Source organism: Thunnus maccoyii, chromosome 22, assembly GCF_910596095.1.
Source record: "Thunnus maccoyii chromosome 22, fThuMac1.1, whole genome shotgun sequence".
Lineage (NCBI taxonomy): Eukaryota > Metazoa > Chordata > Actinopteri > Scombriformes > Scombridae > Thunnus > Thunnus maccoyii.
In genome coordinates, this window is record NC_056554.1 from 11,324,718 (window position 1) to 11,350,117 (window position 25,400).

The 25,400-nt window shown below is 39.9% G+C and overlaps 1 protein-coding gene across 17 annotated transcripts in view; it reads left to right on the top strand.

The window, feature by feature from the left end:
• The window catches only part of LOC121888982 (adhesion G protein-coupled receptor L3-like), a 244,565-nt gene that overhangs the window by 183,180 nt on the left and 35,985 nt on the right, over positions 1–25,400 (top strand). For 12 of the 17 annotated variants that reach the window (XM_042400642.1, XM_042400643.1, XM_042400644.1 and 9 more), the window contains 5 exons: positions 752–790; positions 10,520–10,703; positions 15,290–15,412; positions 16,847–17,052; positions 19,382–19,558. In XM_042400642.1, coding sequence (XP_042256576.1) covers positions 752–790; positions 10,520–10,703; positions 15,290–15,412; positions 16,847–17,052; positions 19,382–19,558 — 729 coding nt within the window. The remainder of the gene's footprint in view (positions 1–751; positions 791–10,519; positions 10,704–15,289; positions 15,413–16,846; positions 17,053–19,381; positions 19,559–25,400) is intronic. The other 5 variants (XM_042400650.1, XM_042400657.1, XM_042400652.1 and 2 more) reach the window with 1 other exon arrangement.

A 25,400-nucleotide genomic window follows, 5' to 3' on the forward strand; every position in this document is an offset into this window, starting at 1 on the left:
TTTTTTTGATAGCGAAGCACAATGCGCTCTGCCAGCAGACAATGAAAGGATTGAGTTGGCAAACGGTGAGATCAGTCTCGTTTTCATGATCAAAGGGTAGCTGGCTACGGACTACGGACGGGACCGTTTCCAGAAGAGTGGGCTGTGTTGTAGAGCAAGAGGCTCCTTTATGGGGGAAATGGTACTCTTTGGAGCTAATCTGCATGGGATTTAGCATGGTACCAGAACCTAGATGTTAAGCCACACAGTAGCTCTGTTGGCTACCCTGCTTGTATCAGAACTCAATTAAAATTATTCATTGTCCATGCAGTTCCTACAGCAGTTCTTTGAGCCTGAGCTTCCTGTAATTACTCAGGTATGCTAGATTGTTTTTAGCATCAACTCTCCTTCTGTGGTGGAAGATGTTCAAAAGATAAACAGTTCTTCTGAGTTCACACATAAAAATAAAAATAGTAACCTTGAAATCACATTTAAGAGTAACAATATGTCAGTGACGTATTCCCACTTGTCTTGTATGTCTCATTTAAGTGCTAATTAACACAAGAGTCTGCTGTTTTTTTCTAGATAAGGTGTAATTAATGTACAGTATACACTGCTTTTCACGTTGTAAAATGCCAACTTAACTTGCAACAGAAGGTGATTTTTTTTTTGCCCTCTGCCCTGAAACATGTACTTGAAGCACAATTGTTTTTCAAGTGGAAATGTTTGAGTTGTTAACCATTCTCTAACTTGCATTTTCTTTGGGTTGCAGCTGCAGAAAAGAGAGCGTTCTTGCCGGTTTTATGTTCAGGTATTTCGACCAAATTTTCCTCATACCTACTTTCCATTCCCTCATTGTGGCAACTTTGCTGTCATTTTCACCAGCCAATTGAGGTTTGACCTTTTGAAATGAAAAAAAGCAAAGAAACGAAAGATTAAAAAAATAACGGTTTCAAAGTCTGTATACTTTACTAATGCTGATGTTAAATCAAAGGGTCAAATTTCATTAGTGTCATGTCATTTATGTTATGTGCAAGTAAATACCGTCAGTGCCTCCAACTTACCAATTTATGAGTCATGTGTCATATTCTTTCCCTGCATGCATATGTCATGTTATTTGCAACATCTCTAATATGTTTGGCCTGAGCATGAGTCTGAGAATTTCTGTGTTTCAAATGCCAAATATCCATTGTTGATTTCTCAAGTGTCTAAATCGTTTCAGAAACAGCCCCAAAGCTATCACATCAGCACTGCTTTCCAATGAAATATTCCACATAAGTGATAGCATCAGTCAAAAGCTCTCAGGCATGTAACACATTCCTACATTTCTCAGCAAGTGCTTAAGAGCAGAAGAAGTGACCTCATTATACGAGCAAGTCAACTTCTAACTACTAAGTCAGCCAAAGTCCTGGCATGTTATGATTCTCCCTGATGCATAATACATATGTGTCCCAATTTAGGAGGGACTCTGTCGCTTCACTCAGCTACTTCTCAGGCTACTGACTGATTTTGTTATCCCTCAGGTGACATTTTAGCTGTCATCTGGATCACTTCTACCTTGACAAGAGAAGTATGGGTTAAGTTTACATCCCTGTTTTCATACAGATGGCTTCAATAAAGCTGCACATTAGAGCCAGATGTTGTTTTAGGTGTATGCTCTGCAGCAGTCATGAAAAGCAATATATATTTTGCCTCAATTCCCCTGACATACAATGACATACAAATGGGATATATATGTTTGAGCGTGCTCATATGTGCAAATGGGCGTATTAGTGTGACGTGCTTAACTTATTGTCACCATGAAAGGACCAAAACTAACAACTGGCAATTGCCTATGTAGCCAAAGCCTGATATAGCTTATTCTTCTGTGCCATAGACCTCCATTGTTGTCCAAAATGTATTAAAAACACATCAGTGAGCCACTCTGTTGCCCTGAGGGACATGTTCCTTTATTATGATGAAAATGGGCACTGTTGTTTATTTCGAGTCAATCCCAAACATACCATTCTGCCGCTATAAATACTCACCAGTGCAAATATGTATTCTGTAGCTGAAAATAGTCCCCAACAAAAGTAGTATTTACTCCTGTTTGAGTAACATTTGCCTAAAACTACAGTTTGCAAAATTAAAAGTATATACTGTGTATGTTTTTAAAGATTTAAGTCTTCTGTAGGAACAAAGGTGCTTATATCATGTACTAACACTTTTCAGTGATATTAGACAGACGCCATCATTTTCCTTTCAACTGCCGACAGGGTGCTATAGTTTATTCCAAAAATATCAAAATTCATTTTAAGGAATACTTTGACATTTTGTATTCACTTACTTGCTTGTTTGAGGTAGATGCAAAGATTGATACCACTCTCATGTCTGTACGATTAATATGAATGAACCAGCAACTGTTTAGCTTAGCTTAGTTTAGCATAAAGACTGGAAACAGTAACCAAATCCACCTACCAGCACCTTTGAAGCTCATAATTAACATGTTTTATCTCTCTTTGTTATTTTTTTAATAAAAACTGAAATGTAAAGATGATAAGTTGTGATGTTGTCAGGCAACTAACAGATGCCTCAGGAAGTTACTAACATTTTAATTAGTTATACTAGTGCAGTCCCCATCCAAAACATGCCTGTTTGGAATGGGCCAATTGCTTGGCCTCCGGTATTGCTGCTTCAAGAAAAATGAATACTGTTGATGTGAGGTGTGAATGAGCACATACACCAACAACAGGAAAGAAACTAACATTCTATTATACACTATGTTAAAAAACTGCATTTAAAAATGAGATACATAACAGAGAGCTTTTGAAAAAATGTGCATCTAAAATGAAGTGGATCGATCATATTGGGCTCTTAGATTGTTTATTTTCTGTGGCTTCAGTTTGGATCATTTGAGTGGGTATATTTGCTCAGAAGATTTGGGCTTATATGAGACATACAGGTTTTGAAATGCCTGTGGGAAGTAGCCTATGAGTCTTTCCATTCTTGATTAAAAGCTTTGTTTTCGCTGTCTACTTTTCTCTTTTTAGAGCACACGTGAAAAAAAACTTTTCTCAAGCTCAGCTGATACTAAAAGTGAAAACACTGCAGGCCACTGATTGGTCAGTCATTTATCTCATTCCCGGACTCTCGTGCATGCAACTCAGCTGCTGTGATTGAAACACACAGCATTCACACATGAGGAAAAAACAACACCAATTTGTCCTATTGTTCTTTGTATTTATTGCTGCAAGAATTGGATGTATGAGGAGAAATGAGAAACAGGAAAAGGAAAATGAAACAGAAACCAAGAGCGTCTGTTTCCACATTAAATCACTTGTTGAATGTTTGATGGTTATTTATTCGTGCTTTAGAATGTAACCACCATGAAATAATCAGAAAATAACGTTTTATTTCACATCATTCTCGTCATTCACAGTCTTTCTCTCTCTCAGAGAAAACTTTCCACCACTGTCTCTCCTCACCAGCCTATCTCTCTCTCTCTGTCGCTCGCTCACAGAGCCCAGAAGCCCCGCCCTACTGCTGCAGAGCGGAGCCGCTCACTGATCTCTAGTTTATTCAAAGTTTATTAATATTGCATGTCCAAATTGGACCAAATTTGACACTGCATGTCCTTGGGTCCCCAGCAACACACCTGCCAAGTGTTAAGTAGATCGGATGAACTTTTATTTGAGATATGCAAAGGACATACATACATACATACAGATTGAGAGACAGACAGAGTCCTTGCTTTATAGTCAGATAACTTGTTAAATGGTGAGCTAACCAGCTGCTAGCTGTAGCTTCATATTCACCAAACAGGCATGTGAGTGGTATCATTCCTCTCATATAACTCTTGACAACAAAGCAAATTAGAGTATTTCTCAAGATATAACCATCCCTTTAAAAAAAAAAAAAAAAAGCTGAAAACAAAAGTGCATGACACACAAAGCTGTACTCTCTTAGATCTTTTTGTGCTGGCATCTGAGTTCATGTTTTTCATGAATACTATGAGGATATATTGTACTCTATCATATGTGACTGTAGAAAACTTCTCAGCTGTGCATCTTCTCCTCTGTTATGTCCCCTCGCTGGGTTGACAAATTCAAACAACACTGAAGTACTTTCACTTGACGAACCGGAATAATGGAGCAACATCTGTGGCCTTAGGTAAACACAGGCATTGACTGCACGCGCTGCCAGGCTTTGAGGGACTTTCATTGATTAGGGAAATTAGGCAATGTTTTCTCCAACGGGGCCCTGGTGGCTGACATAAGTGGGATTAACAGAGGAATACAAAGCAAATGAGAGGCGCACCTGCCTTTGCGCTAAGACCACACATGATGCTGAAAACAGACTTCAACAGTACATGGGGAAAAGGCAGATTGTGTGAGTGCAGGTGTGGTTGTGGTGAAGGAGGGACGTTCTGCTAGTCCCAAATACGATACAGGGCTTGTGGTTCATGTCTAAATGAGATTAGGAGTCTCAACTTGATGGAGGGCGTTTATCTTGTTTAAGTGGTAAACAAGTAGATGACACTTCAGTTCACCTGGTACCGAGGTCTTGATCACGTTAAGATCATCAGGGAGTTTGAGTACAAGGAGCTTTATTTGCTGTTTCAGTTACATATTCACGAGTGGTTCAACCTGTAGTCCTCTCCCTGCCATAGTTGATCAGGGGCAGATGAAACAAAGATTAATCATGGCTACATCTGAATTTTTCTTGGTTGTTCATGAACAGTGATTTCTGCTACTTGTCACAGCCACTTTAATCCCACTGAACAGGATGTGGCCTTGATAAAGCTACAAAGGATATAATGATCAACTCCCTATGTTCTGCATTTCCCCTGCAGGAATTTTCTTTGTTATGCCCTTTGATTTTGAACAAACATGATAAAAATGGCGTCCTGCCTCCCGTGCTTTTGGTCATTAATAGCAGCTTGTTCATAGGTAGTGACATTATGGTCACCCAATTACTGTGATTATGTCCATCCATGTTGTACCAAGCTATAGTGAAACACGCTAGCTCTGAATGGCTTCTTCCTCTGGCATGTATTTTGTTTTAAAGCAAGTTGGTGTCGCTTTGAATACTCTGAGCCAATTCTGCTATAAATGATCAGAAACAATATCCCGTTCCTTAGTTGGTGCCAAGTGATTGTGAATGTGCAGGATACAGGGAGGATATTGAGCTCCAAGCCCTCATTAAAATGACACCTTAGCATGCACAGATGACCAGGGGGAGTGTCACAGTGCGGGATGACCTTAGAGCAGGCGGAACGAAGGGAGGCTCCTCATTCAGGAATGTAACAAGATGATAAAATTTCCCTGGTAGTCAATTTGTTGAAAGATGAAGATAACCACATCCTCATAAACACAGACCTCCTCATCTGGCCCGCAGTGCAGAGTTCTGCTTGAATAATCTATGTGCCATTTCTGCTCACAGTGGAGAGAGAGTGTAAGAATCTCAGGAATATTCAGGATTTTTTCCAGTATGGTATAATATTTCAGATGAGATTTTAGTAGTTTATTTAGGCCATACAGAAACAGTACATTAATACATACCTTATTCTCACATTCAAGTCAATTAAGCAGGGTTGTAATTACTTATACCTTGACAGATAACATGGTAAATTCAGTTTAGGAATTTTTGACTATTGAATGTTTGTATGAGTGGGTCCCTGTTTTGTTTGTATCCTCCGCTGTTTTTTTGGAGCAATTTTAAGTTAGAGGCAGTGAAGCTCAGCTTCTACTGCATATTTTTCTAATGAAAAGCCCATCAGAAATGAGAGGGATTATTCTCTTTGAACAACTGGAAACAATTTGCGAATAAAAAACAGCATTTCTGCTAGAGAAGAGAAACTGGAAGCAGCGGCGGTGAGTGTGACATGACTGTTGATGGAGTCAATGCTGTAGAGATATATATCATACTGAATTTATCAAGAGTCATCAAAGTGCTGATCAAGACGAGAGGAAGTGTTGAGTTTCATCAACAGCAAACAGCTTCAACAGCATATTAAAATGGCAGCAAATAAGAAAACAGGGCGGCCTCTTTCTAAAATACAATAAAATATACTTATGAAACAGGAAATGTGAAATAAAGGCTTGTCTCTAAAATAAGCCTCTTTTGAATAAATGCCTAATTCTCTCTGTAGTTGAGCTAAAAAGCCAGTACATACATAATTGTGCAGTAGTAAGATTAAACTTAAGACATAAGACTAAAAGCAAAAAGGTAATTCCTCTGTCACTCACAGACACAACCACCCACTTACTAGAGAGAGAAGGCATCATGAATTATTAAATAAGACGGTTGCAGAGATTCTCAAAAAAGACAGATGATTTTGCTAGCAGGTAAAATGAAGCTGGCAAAAGAAAGTCAGAAATGATGTTTCACCTGTGCCAAGAAACATCTAGTCAGATGTAAGAGGACAGAGAAAACAAGATATCCCACCTTGTTTGTGTTCTCTCCCTACCCTCCCCTACCCCCATTTTGAGATCAGCCTTCACCGTCAGTGAGAGAAACCAACTGGCCAAGAGGAAGGGAGGAGAAATGAGGGGATGAGAGAGGAGTGCACACAGAAAGCCGACCAGCAAGCGAGACAGAAAAGGAAGAGGGAGATCAGCCTCAGCCAGAATCAATTTCCCAGACCCAGAGTTCATTTCATCAATCAGCACACAGATAGAAGCGCACACACCACGGGTTGGCTTGGACTCGTGCCAAGCTCACGCTAATGTCCACCTCTCCCTTCCTTCCTCGTGCAGTGGTATAAATGGCCCGTGCAACTGCAGCTTTTCACGCCCGGTCATCATCCTTGTTCCAAGTGGAACGTTCCAGCAGTGACTTGAGTTAACGATTAGCATTTCCTCATCTACCAGGAACTAGAATATAGGTTTATACTGCCGGGTCACATTTAGCACAGGAAAATAAAGTAGCAAAAAAAAAAAAAATGGTTAGGAGTGTGCAGCATCAGAGTGAGTGGTGGTACATTTGATAGATGGAGTGGCAGTGCGCTAACAGCAGTAAAATTGCAGTGAGCCAGCATCGCATCTCCATGACTCAACTGCACAGACTATGATGATGGTGGTGGTGTGCTGCTCTGTTGAACCCCCCCCCCCCCCCCTACCCACCCACCATCACACACTCTCCTTCACTGCCTTTTTTTCCCCACAGAGGCTAGAAATGATACTGTTCTCACATTGATCTCATGAAATTTTGTAGAATGAGCCCGACACTTTCAAGATGCAAATAACCTCCTTCGTGGATGAAAAGCAAGAGAAACAAGATTCTCCATATGGGGAAGGATTACATAGAGGAAATACAAATACAAACAGGCAAGGGTTTGACATCAAAACATAAAGTGAAGGCACAGAGGGCCAGTTGGTGATTTGGTGATATAGATGTTTTCCCATCTAAAATAATAATTAAACTGTAGAAGACATTATTTCTAGCCAAGTTGTTCTTATTTAAACATAACAAGGCAATTTTCAGACTCACAATAACACTACCTCCTCAGTTATTTCAGTTGGACCACTGCGATGACACCTGTTGACGAGGGGGCAAGTTTATATAAATGCTTGTAACAGCCAATTCCTGTGACAAACCTATGAGCTGCTACCAGAATGTATCCCCCCACCACAGCTGGGCAAGCAACCACATTCCGGTCAAATAGAAATAGGGAATTTCGTACTAAATAGTCCGTAACTTTGGAAGATAATGCCTCAATTTAGCTAACGGTGGCTGTGATTTTGCCCCTCATCTCTTAAAATGTCGCTTATTAGCTTCTGCGCCATTATGGAGTGTAGGAATTTTTAAAACAAAGACCTTTTTCCACATGCATATGAGCACATAAGTATTGTGTAAACACAGACTTCAAAAACCCCAAACATATCATAAGTCGTATTAAAATCTGGCATTCCTCAGTGATAGCTTACAGCACTGTAGGCAGCTGAACAAAACACTCAGGGACTCAAGGCAATAACACAGAAAACAGACGTTTTTCCATTCAATATGACCTTTAACTGAAGTTATTTTACTTATCTAAATTGTTGATAACAGTTGGTAAACCGTTTTACAGGACAATGATAGAAAAATGGCCCAATTTAACGTCGGGCCACTCAATACTTTTATGATGAAGGAATGCAATTTCTCCAAGCACACTCAAGTGTGCTTTGGAATTCCTTTCATTGTATTCAGGCTGCAGCAACACTGCTGCCAACAAATAGTTCCAAAACAAGCCTGATATCGGCGATTGTAGACGCACAAGTAACGATACGAGTTCTGTTTTCATATCTTTTACATTATACTGCGCTGTATGTTTAGTGCATGGAATATGTTGAAGATGTGGTAATTGTCATCACTCACTTGGCTTCCAACATAAAGACAATACTCAGCTTTATTGCTTTTATTCGGTTGATCTTACAAATGCCCGAAGGGTCAGTAAGAAACTGATCTTTATTCCAATATAAATTACATCCTACACCCTATGTACCCTGCCCTCGGTTGTTTTACTCACTCTTGTTTATCAGTTATCCATCGCATATCAAGTTCCTGACCCACCCCTAGGGCTTTGGGGGGAGCTACTTATCCACCTTGTTCTTTCTGTACATCTCCTCTACATGTGAAAAATGCAAGAGAGCCTCCCCTCTGCAAGTCCATCAATTCTTTCCTCTGAAGAACCATTATTTCAGTTTTTTAAGAAGTGCTAGAAAAAGAAAAAGAAAAAAATCTTGCTGTAGTGAACAAAAAAAAAAAAAGTCAGTGCCTGAAGAAAAAGAGCGCCTTAATTGAGAGTGAATCAACCTCTGCCTCTAGCTGAATGTCAAAAGGTGTGATTGGAGATTGGCTGCAGATAATGAATAATTACATTAAAGTTGGTAGACTGCCTCTGCCTGTGCATGTGCCCGCAAGTTTGTGTGTATTTCTGTATACTAGCAGGTGCAGAGGTGTGTTTTCACTCTTGCATCAGTCTCTGTGTGTGTGTGTGTGTGGTTGTGTCTTGGTGTGGGTGTGGGCGGCGAAATGTGTGCAGGGTATGTTTTGAATGAGGAAAAGCCAGCTGGTGCTATTTGAAATTCTCAGCCAGTGCCAGTGAGTTGAATACAATCATCCCTCCGTCTCCTCGTGCTATCACATTGATTCGAAACAAACACACAACTTAACATTATAAGGTAATTTAGGGGTCCATTACACTTATGCTTTGTGACTGTAAAGTCTGTCCTGGTTGCTTTTTTTCCCCCTTTTTTTGAACAGGAATTAATTTGATAAACTCAAGCACATGATTTTTCTTATCGCCTTTGGTTTTATACCCATGACTCTTTTTGGAGTCATTCTAAACCTCCTTTTCATAATCCATTGATCAAAAAAGGGGATCTAAGTGCAGTGAAGTAAATTCCTGTTAGAGGAGTTCTGTTTTTTACATACATACATCATACTGCAGCCTCCATCTTCAAGATGTCACAAGTGTGTACACTGGCTTTTGAAGAAGAGCAAAGGGAATACATGAAGGCGGCTGCGATTCTTCAAAATCTGAGCAAATTTTTTTTATCAGATGTATGATTTCCTCTGTGGAGTGTGGAAATGTTACTTCTATCACCAGTGCAGGAAGTCTTTGAAAATTATGCATTTGACCACCTGCTGCACTGTAATGGGTTAGGGTTAGGGTTAGAAATAGCTTCTTCTTCTTTTTTTTTTTTTTTTTTTTACCAGGGGCAGTCAGGCTCATTTTGCTCTTTGGAACAGTGGTAGCGGGAAGGAATTGCTTTGCTTGACCAATTAGTATTCCATTCATAAATCTTGCCATTGGCATTTTTAAATCTTTAATGGCTCTTAATTTTTCATCTTGTCTTGAGAATGTTCTTGTTTCTTCCTTGCTTATGAGCTTCAGCATTGTTGTGAGGAGATTAAAGAAGGCATAATAGTTGTTCGATGCCATTAATATGCAAGAGAGAGTTGAGCTGAATGGTTGCAGCTACCAGCGAAATGCCTTTTGCAGTACATCCATTGGCTTTTGGAACTGAGTGTCTCAATGTTGTGGTATTTTTTTTTTCCCCTCACAGTGCTTTTGTGTATTGGGATTGTCTGTATGGAAGAACATTTATCACACCAATTAAAGGCTCTAGCCTCAAGTCATGTAAGAATTGGCCTCCAGTCTTGTAAGCACTGGCTCTGATTCATTTGCATGATTAATTTGTCCTGTAGATAAAAAAGAGACAGCAACTAAAGCAACCTAACAACATATCCAATGTCATTATAGATTCAGGTGTTGCCGCTACTACTTGATGATCCATGTCCAAAGGCATAAATTGTAAATGATTTGGAAAAAGCTCATGAAATTGCTTAGTAGAAAGATGATTATGGAATTTTAAGTTCAAATGAAACAGAGGACAAAAAGCGTTTCATGCTTCTTCCTTGCACAATCCCACTGGACTGTATGATTTGTTTTCCAGTCCTGAAGTCTCTTTGATCTTCCCTCACTCATACCGTTTACCAAATCACCATGTCAAACAACAGCAGTCCCAGACCAGCTTAGCTTCTTTTCACTAAATCTATGATTTGGACTCCCCAGGCCATGGTGGAGACGGTCAACAATCTGCTGCAGCCGCAGGCCCAGGCAGCATGGAGGGAGCTCAGCACAGGCGAGCAGCTGCGGGCCGCCACCATGTTGCTGGATACGGTGGAGCAAGGGGCCTTCGTTCTGGCTGACAACCTGCTCAAGACGGACATTGTGCAAGAGAACACTGACAACATCCGTGAGTATAAATATATTCGTTAGTTGTGTTTCTTCACATGCTAATGTTGCTTACTGTTGCTTTTTCTCTCCTGATACTAATCCCGATACCTATATAAAGGGTATTTGCCAATACTGGATACTGATCTGATACAAAGCGCTCTCTTTTCCCCAAGTTTTAAATCTGTATAACACTTCCTCACTGCATGGAACAATTTTTGGCAACGTTGTCACCTTATTGTGAAGCACATACAGAAAGTTATGAGTAGCAGCAGTTGCTTAACACCTCAAAATTAGGAGTGGAAAACAGAAAATATTAAGGTTTTCAATGTGGCTTGTCCCAATCATAGACTGTATATAAAGATGGATGTAGCGAGGTGTGATGTCACCCATTGGTTTGCATTGGAGCTGGTTTGAAGGTAGGTGTCATAATCAACATTAAACTTACCGAAATATTGTGACAATAGTCCAACTCAGCAGACCTCAAAGCTACGATAAGTTTTCAAATCTTATTAACAGAGCAATAATTTCCAAAATGACCACCAGCATTTGGCGATTGAGACCATAATGACTCGTCAAAAAAATTATTGACTTTGAAGTCTGAATGGGAGTCAGTTGGAACCAGCATCTAGCAGCCGTCAATGGCATTGTCCTTCCGCATTGGTTCAGCCTCAAGCCATGGTACAGTAGTTGCCACTTAGTCCTGATCCACTTAGTAAGGTCAATATTGGGGCCTTGGATTGGGGTATCCCTACTGTATTTACAATATATGCAAACGAAATTTGCTTGCTTCGTCGGGGGAATAATTATATAGAAATCTCTGTCTTTCGCAGATATTAGAAATAATGATAATAAAAATGTTTGCCAGCAAATTGGTTGTCTTTGTTTGCATGAGTAAACCAGTTTGGACAAAACTAAGTACATTTTTCCTCAAGGTGCTGGAAAACAGATTATTAGCTCAGCTGGAAGACTCAGCATCGTCAATTATGAGATTTAGACAATTAGAGGCTAAATTTGAAGAGCTGAATGTTTGGTTCAGCCTTTATAATGTTTTCTATTGGTGCTCTCTCAAGTGTCTGAATTGTTTTATCCTTCACTGGTCTTGCCGGTTGTACAGAGGTTACAAAGTTCACCATACAGCTATTGATCCGGGGTGCTCTCATATCGACAGCTGAGCTCTTGAGGCTGTAGAACAAGTGTGACGGTCACTGGATTAATGCTTTCTCCCTCGCAGGAGGTTAAGTTTGGCAGGGCTGCTTATGGCTGATGGCAGTCAGCTGTAAATTGACAATTATCTGAAATGATTGTGTTTATATTCATGTCAATTATCAGCCGGAATACACCACTCGTCTTGCAGATCAGGGATCAGTGCTCATTATTCAGTGTATAAATACCGAGTGAGCACAGATAATAGAACTTCTATCATCAACGTTTCCCCACGTGGTGCTTTTCAAAACCGGATATATCAGCTGTTGAAAAGTGGAATTTATTAAATCTGCAGTTTACGTTGAGAACCATTTACAAAAGGTATGGCGACTGGGGCAAGGGGAATTAAGAAAAAATAATGTTATGATGCATTGCCCTCTTCTCCGAACAAGGTTTTTTTTTTTTTAAAGATCCTGCTGCCATGGCAACCTAAAAATATAGGTCTACTGACTTAAAAGGAAGCAAGCGTAAGGAGAATTAATAAAATGGATTTTATTGTATCTGGCACACAATTCATCTGGGTATTAAGGAGATTCTGGGCTCATTTGGAGGGAGAGTGAGACGATCCCTGCACAACTCAAGTGAGATTTTATAGCACATAGTGGTAGTCTGGTTAATTATGTGCCGGTGACATGTTTACTAGGCCTTATCTCTCTGTTTGCTCGGCTCATTTTTTTTCATCCAGTTGGCTTTGTTGGCTCCTGCAATCCCTCATGCCACGCAGGGTAGTTAAATGAGGACAAGGAGGCCATTTAAACATTGGTAATCACCGCATCAGCTAATTATTGATTTCTCACACTGAAGTACGTGTAAAGTGAAGGGTTTTGTGTGTACTGTAGCTCGCACACCTTGCACCTGGTGACATGCTTTTAATGTCAGGGGGAGCCGGTTTTCTTGCTTTTAAGTGAATCCTGAACAGTGAGAAAGCCTTGTTCCAATTTTAGGCCCAAGCTGATAATGAGATCTATTTTCTTCGCTTTCAAAGAAGAGGGATATTTCCTCACCCATTGTGTTTGTGTTTGTGTTTACTCGTCACAGTGCATGTGCTCGTCTGGGGCTTTGTCTGCGCAAGTGTGCTTCTCTCTGCATGATAATCTTATGAACAGATTTCTGCCGATTAGCGTGTTATTTAAACCGGCTTTGAAGGTATAGCCTTTGGGTCCAACAACTACTATGGCATCAAAGAAATTCCCTAAAGCCCATCGTAAGCTCTTTTACACAACCACCCAGGGAAAAGCGAGTGAGAGAGGGAGAAGAAAAATGCTTCCTTTATTTAAAAGGCAGGCTTGGAATCCAGGGAATCGTGAACTATCTGGGGTATTGTCTTAGCTAAGTTGAATAGGAATGTATCACCGAAACCCCCTGGCCTTTGCGAAAGCACAAGAGAATGTTAATACAAAGGGGTTTTTTTCTTTTTTCTTCTTTTAAAGGAAAAATATGGGAAGCCTTGGTATGAGAACAGATACAAAGGGAGGATTAAATGTGGCCTCTTTGTAGCTTTTCGTGGGCACTAACCTTTATCAAAGTCAGAGGTGTCATAGTCCACTGACATCAGATCGTCAGCTGAATACCTTATCAGAATTAATGAAGTTTCTATTTCTTACCCTTGATGAAACTGTGTTTCAAGTTCAGAATCTCCGATACAGATCAGCCAGTTTATGTGTTGTGATCTCCAGCGACACCATATTTCACTGTGGTTGTAGAGTACAACTCAAAGCAGTTTCACACTAGTCTGAAATCGGTTATGACATCAGTGTTATTGCAACTAATCAATATCTTTGTATTGACAATGGATCAAATGACTATGTGTAATGTGAAAGGGATCATTCATAGTGACAAACCCACCGAGATTCACCTCAGCTCTGTGGAGATTTTTAGCGTCTTTCAGCTCATTGTTTTGGTTTAACGTCCCGAAACTATTGTTTTGGTTGAGTCTCACCACTCTCATCAACCTAGTTTCCAGCCACAGGGGCATCTTTTTTCAGCAAAAAAGCTTGAATTAACCCACACTTTTATAAGATGATATGTTAAGTGACTGCAAGTGGCCAAAAATGAAACTATTTTGCTAACTTATAATTAAAAATTAAAACAAACATGTCTTGAATAGTTGTGTTGATATGTATTTAAATTTGATGATGCAGATGATAACACCACAGCCCTGTGAGGTGGTCTTGGTGATTTGCAGATAGCATCTAACCATCTACTGTATCAGAACTGGGCAAAATGAAGTTGAAAAGTATTTTTAGACATCTAGATTACATACAACCTTTGTTTTAACAGCATTTATGTTATGATTTGAGACAGCATAGGTGGGGAGAGAAAGGGGGTAATGATGTGCAACAACTGGGCTGAAATCAAACCCAGGACATTACAGTTATGCAGTTTGCACCTTAACCCTTACTATTTGTACAATAGCTGTTGAAAGCTGCCACAAAGTGCCTTATTTACTTCTACCTGCAACCCGGGTATAGTCTATAAGGCTCACATTTTCTTTTGGAATATGACATTTGTGCAAATCTTTTCCGTATTTCTGCCTAGTAATGAGTCAGTGGTTTCATCTTGGTGCATAGGAAGTTAATGTGACATTTAGGAATGCCTAGACTTCACACAGGTCACCGGTACTTGAGATGAGAGAACACTCGACTGCTTTATTAAACTGAATTGTATCATACCATAATAACTTTGATGGAGTGAGCTTTTTATTTCACCCAGGCTCCTATCAGCAGCTCAATTTACTCTGCTGTATGACGGCAGAGTCTTTGAACCATAAATTAGGAGCTTGCTTCAGACACAACAGCTGTTGAGCTGCCGCAGAAGCAAGCTTGTCTTCCCTCGCTGGTCTTTATCTCCTCCTTGTATCTCTCGCTCTGTGTGCTCTTCAAGAAAAAAAAGATTCCTTGAAATGAAGGCGTCTTTTCTTTCTGAAGGGCAAAGAAAGCCTTTGTTTTTACATTTTAAGAGGAAATAATGTCACCTAAACACTTGATAGTCACTTGATTAAGAAGCCTATAGTAAGACACTGACCTCCCCTGCACACAAAGAGCTGAGAGGAAGGTAGTCCTTCAAAGTGACATGAGTAAAGAAAGAATGTTGCACTTGGAGCTCTTTAGAAAAGCACTGATTAATAAAATCAGGTCCTACAGAAGGAAGGTTTTTTAATCAGAGACATGATTGAAGTTTGAAATTTGCATATTGCTACATTCTGTTATAGTTGTTAGGTCTTTGCCAGATAGGAATAATAACACACTTCACACAGAGGTCAAGTGCAAAGCATTTAAAAGTTTTGTTATTTTTTTGAATGAATGCAAGTACTTTTTTATGTATATTAGCTTGCGTATAATACAAAAGCTGTCACTGATTATTAAATGTTGTCTTGCTTGTGTCCATTCTGTATATGTGCAGAGCTGGAGGTAGCAAGGATGAGCACAGATGGGAATCTGCCTGATCTCAAGTTCCCACAGACTGGAGGACAAGGCAACTCTATTCACCTCTCCGCTAACACGCTAAAGCAACACGGAAGAAACGGTGAGTGGTCAAAGCTTTGAATCTGCTTTTATTGGTTCACTATTGTCGGTTTGAAGTGCGATCATGTCTTCAGTTGGTGTATTATTCAGGTATGTGATTAAAAAAACAAAGAAAATATGTGCCTCAGCTATAATAGAAATATTGTTGTATTTGAAAAACGTTTTGGTGCGCAAGATCTACTATAATCAAAATGCCTTTTGGTTATTTATTCTTTTCTACTTCTGGATGTCACACTGCATGGGACTGCATCGGTTTTGTGGGAATTTCATCCCAGATGCTTGTGAATAACTTTCAATTTGCTGCCCAAATCCTTTGTTGGACAACATAAAAAGCATATGGACTGTTCTGCAGTCTTCAAACAGAGCCCTGGCTGTAGAATTAGTTACATTCAAGCACTGCCTCTAAACTGTAAATGAGGCAGTTAGACACAATACATAGCTATCTTCGGGAGCAATGCAGTCCCCACTTTTAGACTTTATTATCAGTTCATGCAAATCACAATCGACTCAAACTGCGCCCGTGGCCTCTCAGCTGGATGACTAAGTCCATGTCCAGCCGTGCCCAGGCAGATCATTATAGCAGGGTGGTGGATATTTCCCTGTCATCCGGTGCTATAGCACCCAAATTGTTTTCTTTTCATCTGACTGAGTGATCTCAGTCACAGCGGGAGGGAACTTTCTTTCATATCGGTGCTCAAAAGTGAGACGGCAGGAGGGGAAAGAAATGCGTGTGAGAGAGAAAGAGGGGAGGAAATTATTAACAAGAAAAATGCTCGCCTTTGTCACTGCCAATGGAAGTATGGTAACCAAATTTTTGGACGCTGAATAAAAAACTGTTTGTTGATGCAGGAAAGGTTTTTTTTTCCCTTTTTCTTCTTGCAGAACTATTTTGGCAACCTTGACAAAGGTCTCCTTTTTTGACAGTTTTACTATATACATTTTCCGAATCTTGTGTTAACAAAGCTTCAGCTGAATGGTTATTTTCTTTCTCCAGCATTGCAAAAATTCAATACTCCTATTTATGCTGTATAAAAAGCATTCAATTGGGCCCCTTGCTCCTTGATAGACTACACATGGAAGAACAAACATTCAAATGGACCATCATATGAATTCTTCCCAGCACTGTACATACACTATGGGGCTTGGGCTCTTAGTCTCAAGTAAGGGAAATTTTACTGCTACAGCATACGATATTATTTTAGACAGTAATGCTCTTCCAGCTTTGTGGCAACAGTTTGGGGAAGACTCTTTGCTGTTTTAGCAGGACAATGCCCCAATGCACAAACCTGCAACCAGGTTCCAAAATCTTTCTAAGCTTTCTAGGAAGAGTGGAGGATGTTTTAGCAGTATACTAGTAAGATGTTAAACAATCACATATGGCCAAACAGTGTATTCTTTGTTCAAATTGTCACTCTCCCCAATTGTCCTCTTGCAGGTGAGATTAGGATAGCCTTCGTCCTGTACAAACACATCGGGGTCTACCTTTCAACGGAGAATGCCAGCATGAAGCTGGGCAGTGAAGCAATGGCTACCAATTACTCTGTCATTGTCAACTCACCGGTTATCACGGCTGCCATCAACAAGGACTCAAACAAAGTTTACCTCTCTGACCCGGTCATTTTTACCATCAGACACCTACAGGTAATTTTTATGTCTGCGTATCTGAATTGAGACATATTTTATTTCTGCTTTGATGTGACTGCTTACTGCGTTTAATGTGCATTTTGTCTATTTCTCTTTCACTTACGCACACACTTTCTTGACAGAAACCTTTTCATCGCAATTTTCCTTTATCCCTGAAGCACAACAAAAAAAATCACAAAACCCAGGCCTCACACAAAGAAAATTAAGTTTATGAAAAAGATAGTTTTATTCAAAGAAGCGTGTGAAAAACTCAATTGAGGAAAGCAAAATTGCTCACAAGGTGATTTGGAGGAATGCATGTTGTGTTTTTATTAGTTTTAACAAATACCAGTCTGATCTCCTGAACAAATATCAGTCATATTGAGCCTCACTGGAGGCTGCTTAGTCATTGCAGGGAGTCGCAACTTCTCCCTCTTGACTCCATTATCTTCTCCACACTCTGCTACCCTCGGAATATCCCTGTTTTGTCTATGAACAGCGCCTTCAGCGATTATTAGGGATGTTGAACAACCATAAGAGAATTGCGGCGGGTCTCATGTGTGGGAGGGACCTGGAAGAAAGCAACAAGGGCAGAAAAAAAAGCACAGAGCAGAGAGGGATGGAGAGAGTAAAAGGACGATAGCTTATGAGTGTCAGAATTAAATGGTGGGAAAATGTCAGGGGCAATGTCAGCTCTGTTATTGCTGTGTCACCTGCCTTAAGTGTAATTTGTAATTTGGACTCTAGATTCAGTAATTTTACTGTTGATCTAATGTTGAGGCGCTGGCGTTTTTATACCCCTTTCTTGCTCAGATCAAGTCATCTTCAAATAAAACAGTGCCCTTTTGGAAAAGTGTGTTTTCTGCGCTGTAGCTTTTCGGCTTACAACAGAAGAGTGTACCAAGACAGCTGCTGCTGGAAATGTCATTTCATCATGTTAAAAGTGCCATAAACATACGGACATTTACATACAGAATACATTTTGTGTAAACTGGGGGCTATACAATTAATCATACAATAACAATGATCACAGTTTGGGCTTTCACAATTAATTAATCATAATTGGATGCAATATTGATGTTTTGTGTATAAAGTAGTTGCTTTGATGCATCACATCAAGAGCTCCCTCTTCTCTGGTAAACTGGTAAACCAATCAGAGGTGTTGTTATGAGAACGCTCTGATTAACAGGTCTCTGCTTCCCAAGCATGGCTGTGGCTGCAGGCAAGAATATTTTCATTTTTTTTCTATAGACACATACTCCTTTTGATTTGATGTACACTACTGTATTATTATTATTGCAGCTACTACATGGAGCAAATTGTATGCATGACATACTGCATGCATTATGCTTCCTGACAGAATCAAAGCTATTAATTATTTATCTCAGGTAGTTTGAGTCTCCATATCTCGACTCTGCTACCGAGCACGGGTTCCTATTTTTTTGGTTTCCCATAGTTAAGTTCCACTCTCAACCATGATATTTTGGATCACTGGTCTTCTGGGATGATGATGTGTCCTCTAGTTACTGTTTCGCTTCCTTGCTTCCCTACTTAATGGGACCAATTAAAGTCATTAATGGGACAGAGGGTCATGCTGTCTTCTTGCTGTGGAATATTTTACACAGGGTTTGGTGTGTGAAGGGTAAGCTCAATCAGCAGCAAATTTACATTCAGAGAGGATAAACCTTATTAGACTAATTACCCTACTGTGAAACTGTGAAACTATGAAAAACTACATCTCCTCACAGTGTTTATTGTAAGAAAGCAGATGCGTTTAACCTTGAAGGCTGTGACTGACAAAGGAAAGGATCGTCAGTGTGCCCCCCTTTCTTTCCAAAGCCACAAAAGAAATTGGGCTCAAGAGGAAAGGCATTTGATGTATCTATTTATCAGCGGTTATGTTTTGTTGTGCTTGTGTGTCACCCAACCTCAGTGTCGTGGATGACTTTTATAAAATGGCAAGTGAGATAGCGGGGAGGCGCTCGTCGTCAGGGCTGTAGCCCGGTGCAGACAGCAGTGGTGCCCATTAAACAGTGGGGCAGTCCATTGTCACGCAGTGAAAGTTAAAGAGAAAGGTCAAAAAACACAATGAAAAACAGGCATGGGGCTGCTTGATGCTGTTTGACCGTAAAACCACCTGCTATTCACTTTAAAATGGATGCGGATTACAGTGGTGAAAAAATTAGCCTATTTTGAGGATATTTATACTGCCCACCAAGGAAAGTTTAAATGTAAACAGCTAATGTGTGATTATATCCATACTGCTCTGTTTCACTCAGCAAAAGGACCCTGTATGTTTTCCTCTTATTAATTCAGTCGTCATTTATTTGTTTTCTCCCTCCAACAGCAATCCGAGGAGAATTTCAACCCCAACTGTTCATTCTGGAGTTACTCCAAGCGAACCATGACTGGCTACTGGTCGACACAGGACTGCCGCTTGCTAGGCACAAACAGGACACACACCACATGCTCCTGTACACATCTTACCAATTTTGCTGTCCTCATGGCCCACGTCGATGTCAAGGTAGGAAAGCTGTTTCCCCTTTCTGGCTTCTTAGTTGGTCGATTTATCCTGAAAAATGTCCAATTTAACAAATGCGGTCAAAAGAAAATGAAATTGCATTGATCCACCATGGTTTACACAAGGTGATTGGTTGACAAGAGAAGTGAGAGGGTCCAGACAGTGTTAAGCATTGTAAAGCAGAAAGCATCCCTTACATCACTGTTTGTTGATATGTTTTATATTTCCCTTGATTTTTGGTTCAGAGTAAAATAGAGTGATAAAAACATTTACTGTCTTCTGACCTTCACAGCTCTTTGTAGACTAACATTTAAAGTGCCAGTATTACACCCTGTTCATATAGCTTTAAACAATGACCCTGTCAGTATTAAGTGTGTATTGACTGCAGCCATCTTAAACCTCACATATGTGAAGTAGACCAAGTATACGGTTGGCTCCAGTCTGTGGTGTGTTCGTCTTCACAGGTTCAGAGCAACAACAATGTCTAAAATACATTTTATATATTGCTTTTACAACTTTTGACCTCTTTTTGAATCTCCATGAATAACATCAGAACATGAATCTCTTTGGTGTATCTTTAGTTTTCTTTTTACTACCTCTCTTTGTCATGACCACAAGTTGGACTTAATTCTTTGCTTTACTATGACTGTAACAGCTAGCTTATTTTCTCTGTCTTTAGTATTAGCAAAGAGCAATAAACCCCTTTCACACATGCAGTCTATACCTGAAATGTTCAGGAACATTTCCTGCGTGGGGGTCATGTGTGAATGGGAGCAGGGATCAATATTCTGGAGAAACTGTACCACCAATTTCCCACCTCAAGACCTTGTAACATTTTTGGGAAAATGCCGGTACAGCTGTGTTGTGAGTGAAAGCAGTAACATTACAGGGAGGGACACGTAAAGGGTTACAGCCCTCTGATGAAAGACACTTTCATGTGGAGCAAGTGAACCAAGCACAAGACTGAATAGAGTAGACACTGCTATTTTTTTAATGTTTAAATATTTTAAATAAAATGTTGACACTCTTTTGTAAATGTTGATTCACGTAACTTTAACAGTATTGCTTTCATAAAGCCATATTGATTATTCAAAGCTCCATCAGACACTGAGCCACGCTCAAGCTGATTATTCAAAATCTTCAATCTGACGGAGCTTTGAATAATCGATATGACTTTATGAAAGCAGTACAGTTAGTTACGTGAATAAAAAATTACAAAAGAGAGTGAACGTTTTATTTAAAATCTTTAAACACAACACAAAAAAATAGCAGTGTCTCCTTGGCTCCCTTTTAAAAGTCTGTGCTTAGTGTGACAATATCACAGCATCATGTTCCATTTAGCATAATTTAATAATTTTATCTTATCTTTAATATCACAATCCAAATCATATCCTTAACGTTAACTACTCTTACAGAGCGCGGAGCAAAGTGTCAGATCCATGGAAAAGAACTGGTTTGTAATTAAGGATTTAAAATTCAGTCGTCACTTCTGCTGATTAACGGGGCTCTGCAGGCGGGCATGCTGCTCCACCAGAAACATCTCTAAATGTAGTTTCAGGACCATTTGTTCACTGACAAATAGCCTAAACTGTAAACATTGCACTGACATTCACAGCTAACATTAAACTGCTAATATCATACTCTCTGCTCCCGTCTGGCAGCCACCGTCACACACCTGCTCTCTTTCTCGACACACTCACTACGCACACAACCTGACAAACCCCCCCCCCATCCCACCCTTGCCCCATCTATTCCAGCATTGCCATGGCACATGTGAAAAGGCGCAAAACAGAAATGTTCCTAAATGCGCGAATAGTGAAAATCACTAGCAGTGCTTGAAAAGTTATCCCGGTAATTTAGCAGGAACTATGTGTGAAAGAGGCTATACAGTAGGTGGTCATTTAGCTTATTAGCAAATATCTAATCTCTCGTCACATGAGAAGATTAATACAACACTCATGTTTCTGCGCTAACTGTGAAGCAAGAGTCAGTATGTGATTAGCTTAGCTCAGCATAAGGACCAGAAGCAAAGGGAAGCTCAGTAACTCCTTCGTTTTAGCCGTACACTAACTGTTGTCCTTAGCTTTAGAAGTGCTGGTCGGTGTGTTTTTGTGTTAGCAAATCTGGCTGCTTTACCCTGCTTCTAGTCGAGTGCTAAGTTAAGCTAATGGCTTCCTGTCTGCAGCTGCATAGTTATGGAACAGACAAGGGGGTGGTATCATAGCAAATTAGCATATCTGTTTCTCTAAATGTCAAACAGTTCCTTTAAGATTAATTACTTTGATACTTTGAAATCGTTGAGAGACAAAGCAAAATATATTTTTAGGGAATTTAGAATTCTAAAAGGTTCATATTTATATTAATGCTATTGAACCCCAACTCTACTATCAAGATTTGAGTTAGTCTGAGCCATTCTCAACTGCTTCTTTTATTTATGTGTTAGTTATTTATTTATGTAAAGAAGGGGGGGGGGGGGGGGGGGGGGAGAGAAAACATTTACATTGTATCCCCACATTGCAGGGTTCTCTCAGCGCACCATTTGGTTTATTGCCTTCAGGGAAGCCACAGAAACAAAGTGGTACAGTGTGTGTGGAGTGGAGGAGAGTAATTAATAGGGAGGTGATAATGGAAGTTGTTGTAAAAAAAAGAAAAAAAAAACTCCAAGTAATAAAATGTGTAATTTGACAGTGAGATTTATGTGGTTTGATCACTGTGGATCTGAAAGCTGAAAGCTGAAAAAAAAAGGGACGGGGAGATGGTAGTGAGAAAGTTAGAAATGGAAAAATCGAGCGATTTGGAGACGGAAAAGGTAGGAGAGCTGTGTCTTCGTTCTGATGCTGACAGACGGCTTAATTATTTCTGTCACAGGAAGTTTGAGGAGCTGGCTGCTGACAGAGCAGAGTAGTTCTTGGTATTTGGTATGGCATCTGTCTCTCCAGAGCCTCTCCTCTGAATCAGTGGGAGGAAAAAAAAAAACACTGAGCGCTGTCCCATTTGGCCCATGTCCATGAAACCACTAGACCTTCCTTTACCTCCCTCTATTTCCCAGTCCCACTCCCTCTCTTTTTCTTTTTTTTTCTCTTTCTCACAGTCACAATGCACAAACCCTATTGGAAAAACATTCATGCACATAATCATACACAAAATCTAAAATTCAGTATGTTCATTTTACCCTACACATACACACGTCTCCAGGGGGATCTGGGATGGGATGGTTCACGTCTAGCTATAGAGAGACACTGTTTGTCACTCAGCAGCATGACTTTTGGACCCGCTAAGCTCTCTGCAGGGCTGAAGCCGAGTCTGGAATAGAGAGGGAGCCATGAAGAATGGGAGCCTTCACGCAATGAAAGCAAAGCAGAAAAGTGAAAAAAGGAAGAAGCGGCAAAAGGAGCGCTTTCAGTCAAGCCAATCCCTAACATTTTGGAAAGCCTGGCTTGCTTGTGGCACTGCATTCACGAGAAGAAACTGGACAGTAGTTACACCCCAATTTTGAGTGATGGAGTTTTTTCACCTTCCCTTATTCTTTATCTTTTCCACTTGGATGTTATAAAAGCCATCTTGTCGGAAGGTGCTACTGAATGGGAGATACGGAGGCTTTTTATATGACAAACTGTCACCGTGTTGTGTCTGAGAACCGAGTGAATGGAGGGAAAGTGGGAGCGTGTATGTGTGTGCGAGAAAGAAAGAGGCAGAGAAAGAAATTTCATAAATTGAAGAGACTATCTGTTTTTGTATCCATGGCAACAGAACATAGCACTGCTCATCTCTGCATTGTTATTACTCATTACCCTCAGAGCAACAGATTATATTCTAACCTTGTTTATTTCTCAGTGGCATCTCAGAAATAAAAAAAAAAAACGATAGGCAAGCTGTAATTACAATTTTTCCTTTGAAGGACAGAGGTTCGCTATAGTATCACCATCATTTTTCATCTTGTTTTTTTCTTTTTTGTTTTTTGTTTTTTGCCAATGGATCGTACGTGCACTAGTTGGGAATAATGATAGTGTTATATTCAGAGATCTTTATGTTCGGCTTAATAAGCTGTCGCCTGTATGGCGCTTGTACCGTTACATTTTTAGCACAAAGTTATGATTGCATTCAAAGTGCCACATAATTCACGCAAATTAGAAGTGACAAAATGTTCCTGCTTGTGCATGTGGCATTATGAGCGCTGTCATTTTGTCCTTGACGGCGATTTGAAGTCGCTGTGTGGTTTTGAAGGCTCGAATTGAACACTTTTGCCGAGCAGAATTCAAATGTGTTTTTAAATTTCAGCTCACATCGAGTAGAAAAAGGAAGCTTGATAAAATGATGTGGATCGGAGAAGTTGACTTTTGGACACAGAAAATCTTACAAGTGGAATGTGATGCATTGTTATATGGAAATAAATACCCTACCTGACATGCTGTACGGTTATCTATCATACATATATTCTGTTCAGTTATCTATCATAAACTTCAGTTCTTCCAAGGTCTACTGAACAAAACTTTCATTCCTCCGAGACCAAGCATTTGTTTTAAAACTAATATACATGCATTTATCTACTTTTTAACAGTGCCTTGTAATTACACTCTTGACAATGATTGTGAGAGTGGGCAAGGTAAAAACTTTGTCCACATATTCATATTCATATTCATATTCATAAGAAACCCTTGAACTAGAATGTACTGCACTGTGTGTGAGATTATTAGACACACTCAGCAGTGGAGAAACTCCAGACTGTGTCTCATTGGGATTAATTATATCTGAAGTCAATTAGCACCTCAGAATAAATTGTAATTCACATATTGTACATGTTTGAACATTGTTGAAAATTTGCAATCGAATACCCAAAGATGTTTAGAGCCTTGGCAATTTGTAATGTAATGTCCTTAACCAAATTACCAAATGTGAAGTCTTTCTCAAGATGCAGACTCATAAGCACTGATTAATGTCAAATGACTAAACCAAACCTTCCACTTTTCAGCAGCACACCCACTCACGCTATATCTGTCAGAAACAGGGCACCAGGTAACTGCCAGTGTGATGATGACAAGGGCATCAAGTGCTGTCACTGCTGCCTGTGTTGCCACTCAAGCCCTTTGTTTGCTAATTTTGAGCTATCTAGCCAGAGTGCTGATGCCTTTCACTGATCCAAGCGGAGGAGCGCCATTGGCCGCATAAACAAATTAAAACTGTACTCTCAGACGGCAGCTGTGTGTGAGAGATTATATGTGTCTTTTGTATCTTTTCCGAATGATTGCAAACAAGGTTTTGGAGGGAGCGGATGCGAGTGGGTGTACTTTGATGTGACTTTGCTGAGAATGCTGATGATTCTAACCTCAAGATGTCCTGTTACTAAGCCTTGAGATATCCATGTGATTAAAGATGCTTAAAATGTATCGGAAATAATTTCATTCCACTCGACTCAACATTAAAAGGCAGGATTTAGCTCTGTCAAGATTTCCGCTGGTTGTTTCAAACATGGACCGAGTGAACATTTCAAATTAAATCTTTTGACCTCCATGTCCTTTGATAGTTGTGGTGATGTCAACTTGTTTTTGTTGCATTACTCATGCTTGGTTACTCACAAACACACCACAGATGGCAACTATTTCATCAGGTTCTTCCTTTACAGATTTTTAAGATTCCCTAATGGCCTGTGCCCATTCGAACCTCTAAGGTTCCTTATTGAACCACCTCCTTTGAATTTAAGTGTGCCATTTGTGAAACTAGCTAGCGGGCATTGAGATTGAAAAAAAAATCTCTTAAATATGGGCTAAAGCACAAGCCCCAGCTCAAGAAATATAGACCTGCTCTGGTTCCACCTACAGGCCATTATTTACATAGTAGATGTGTGTGC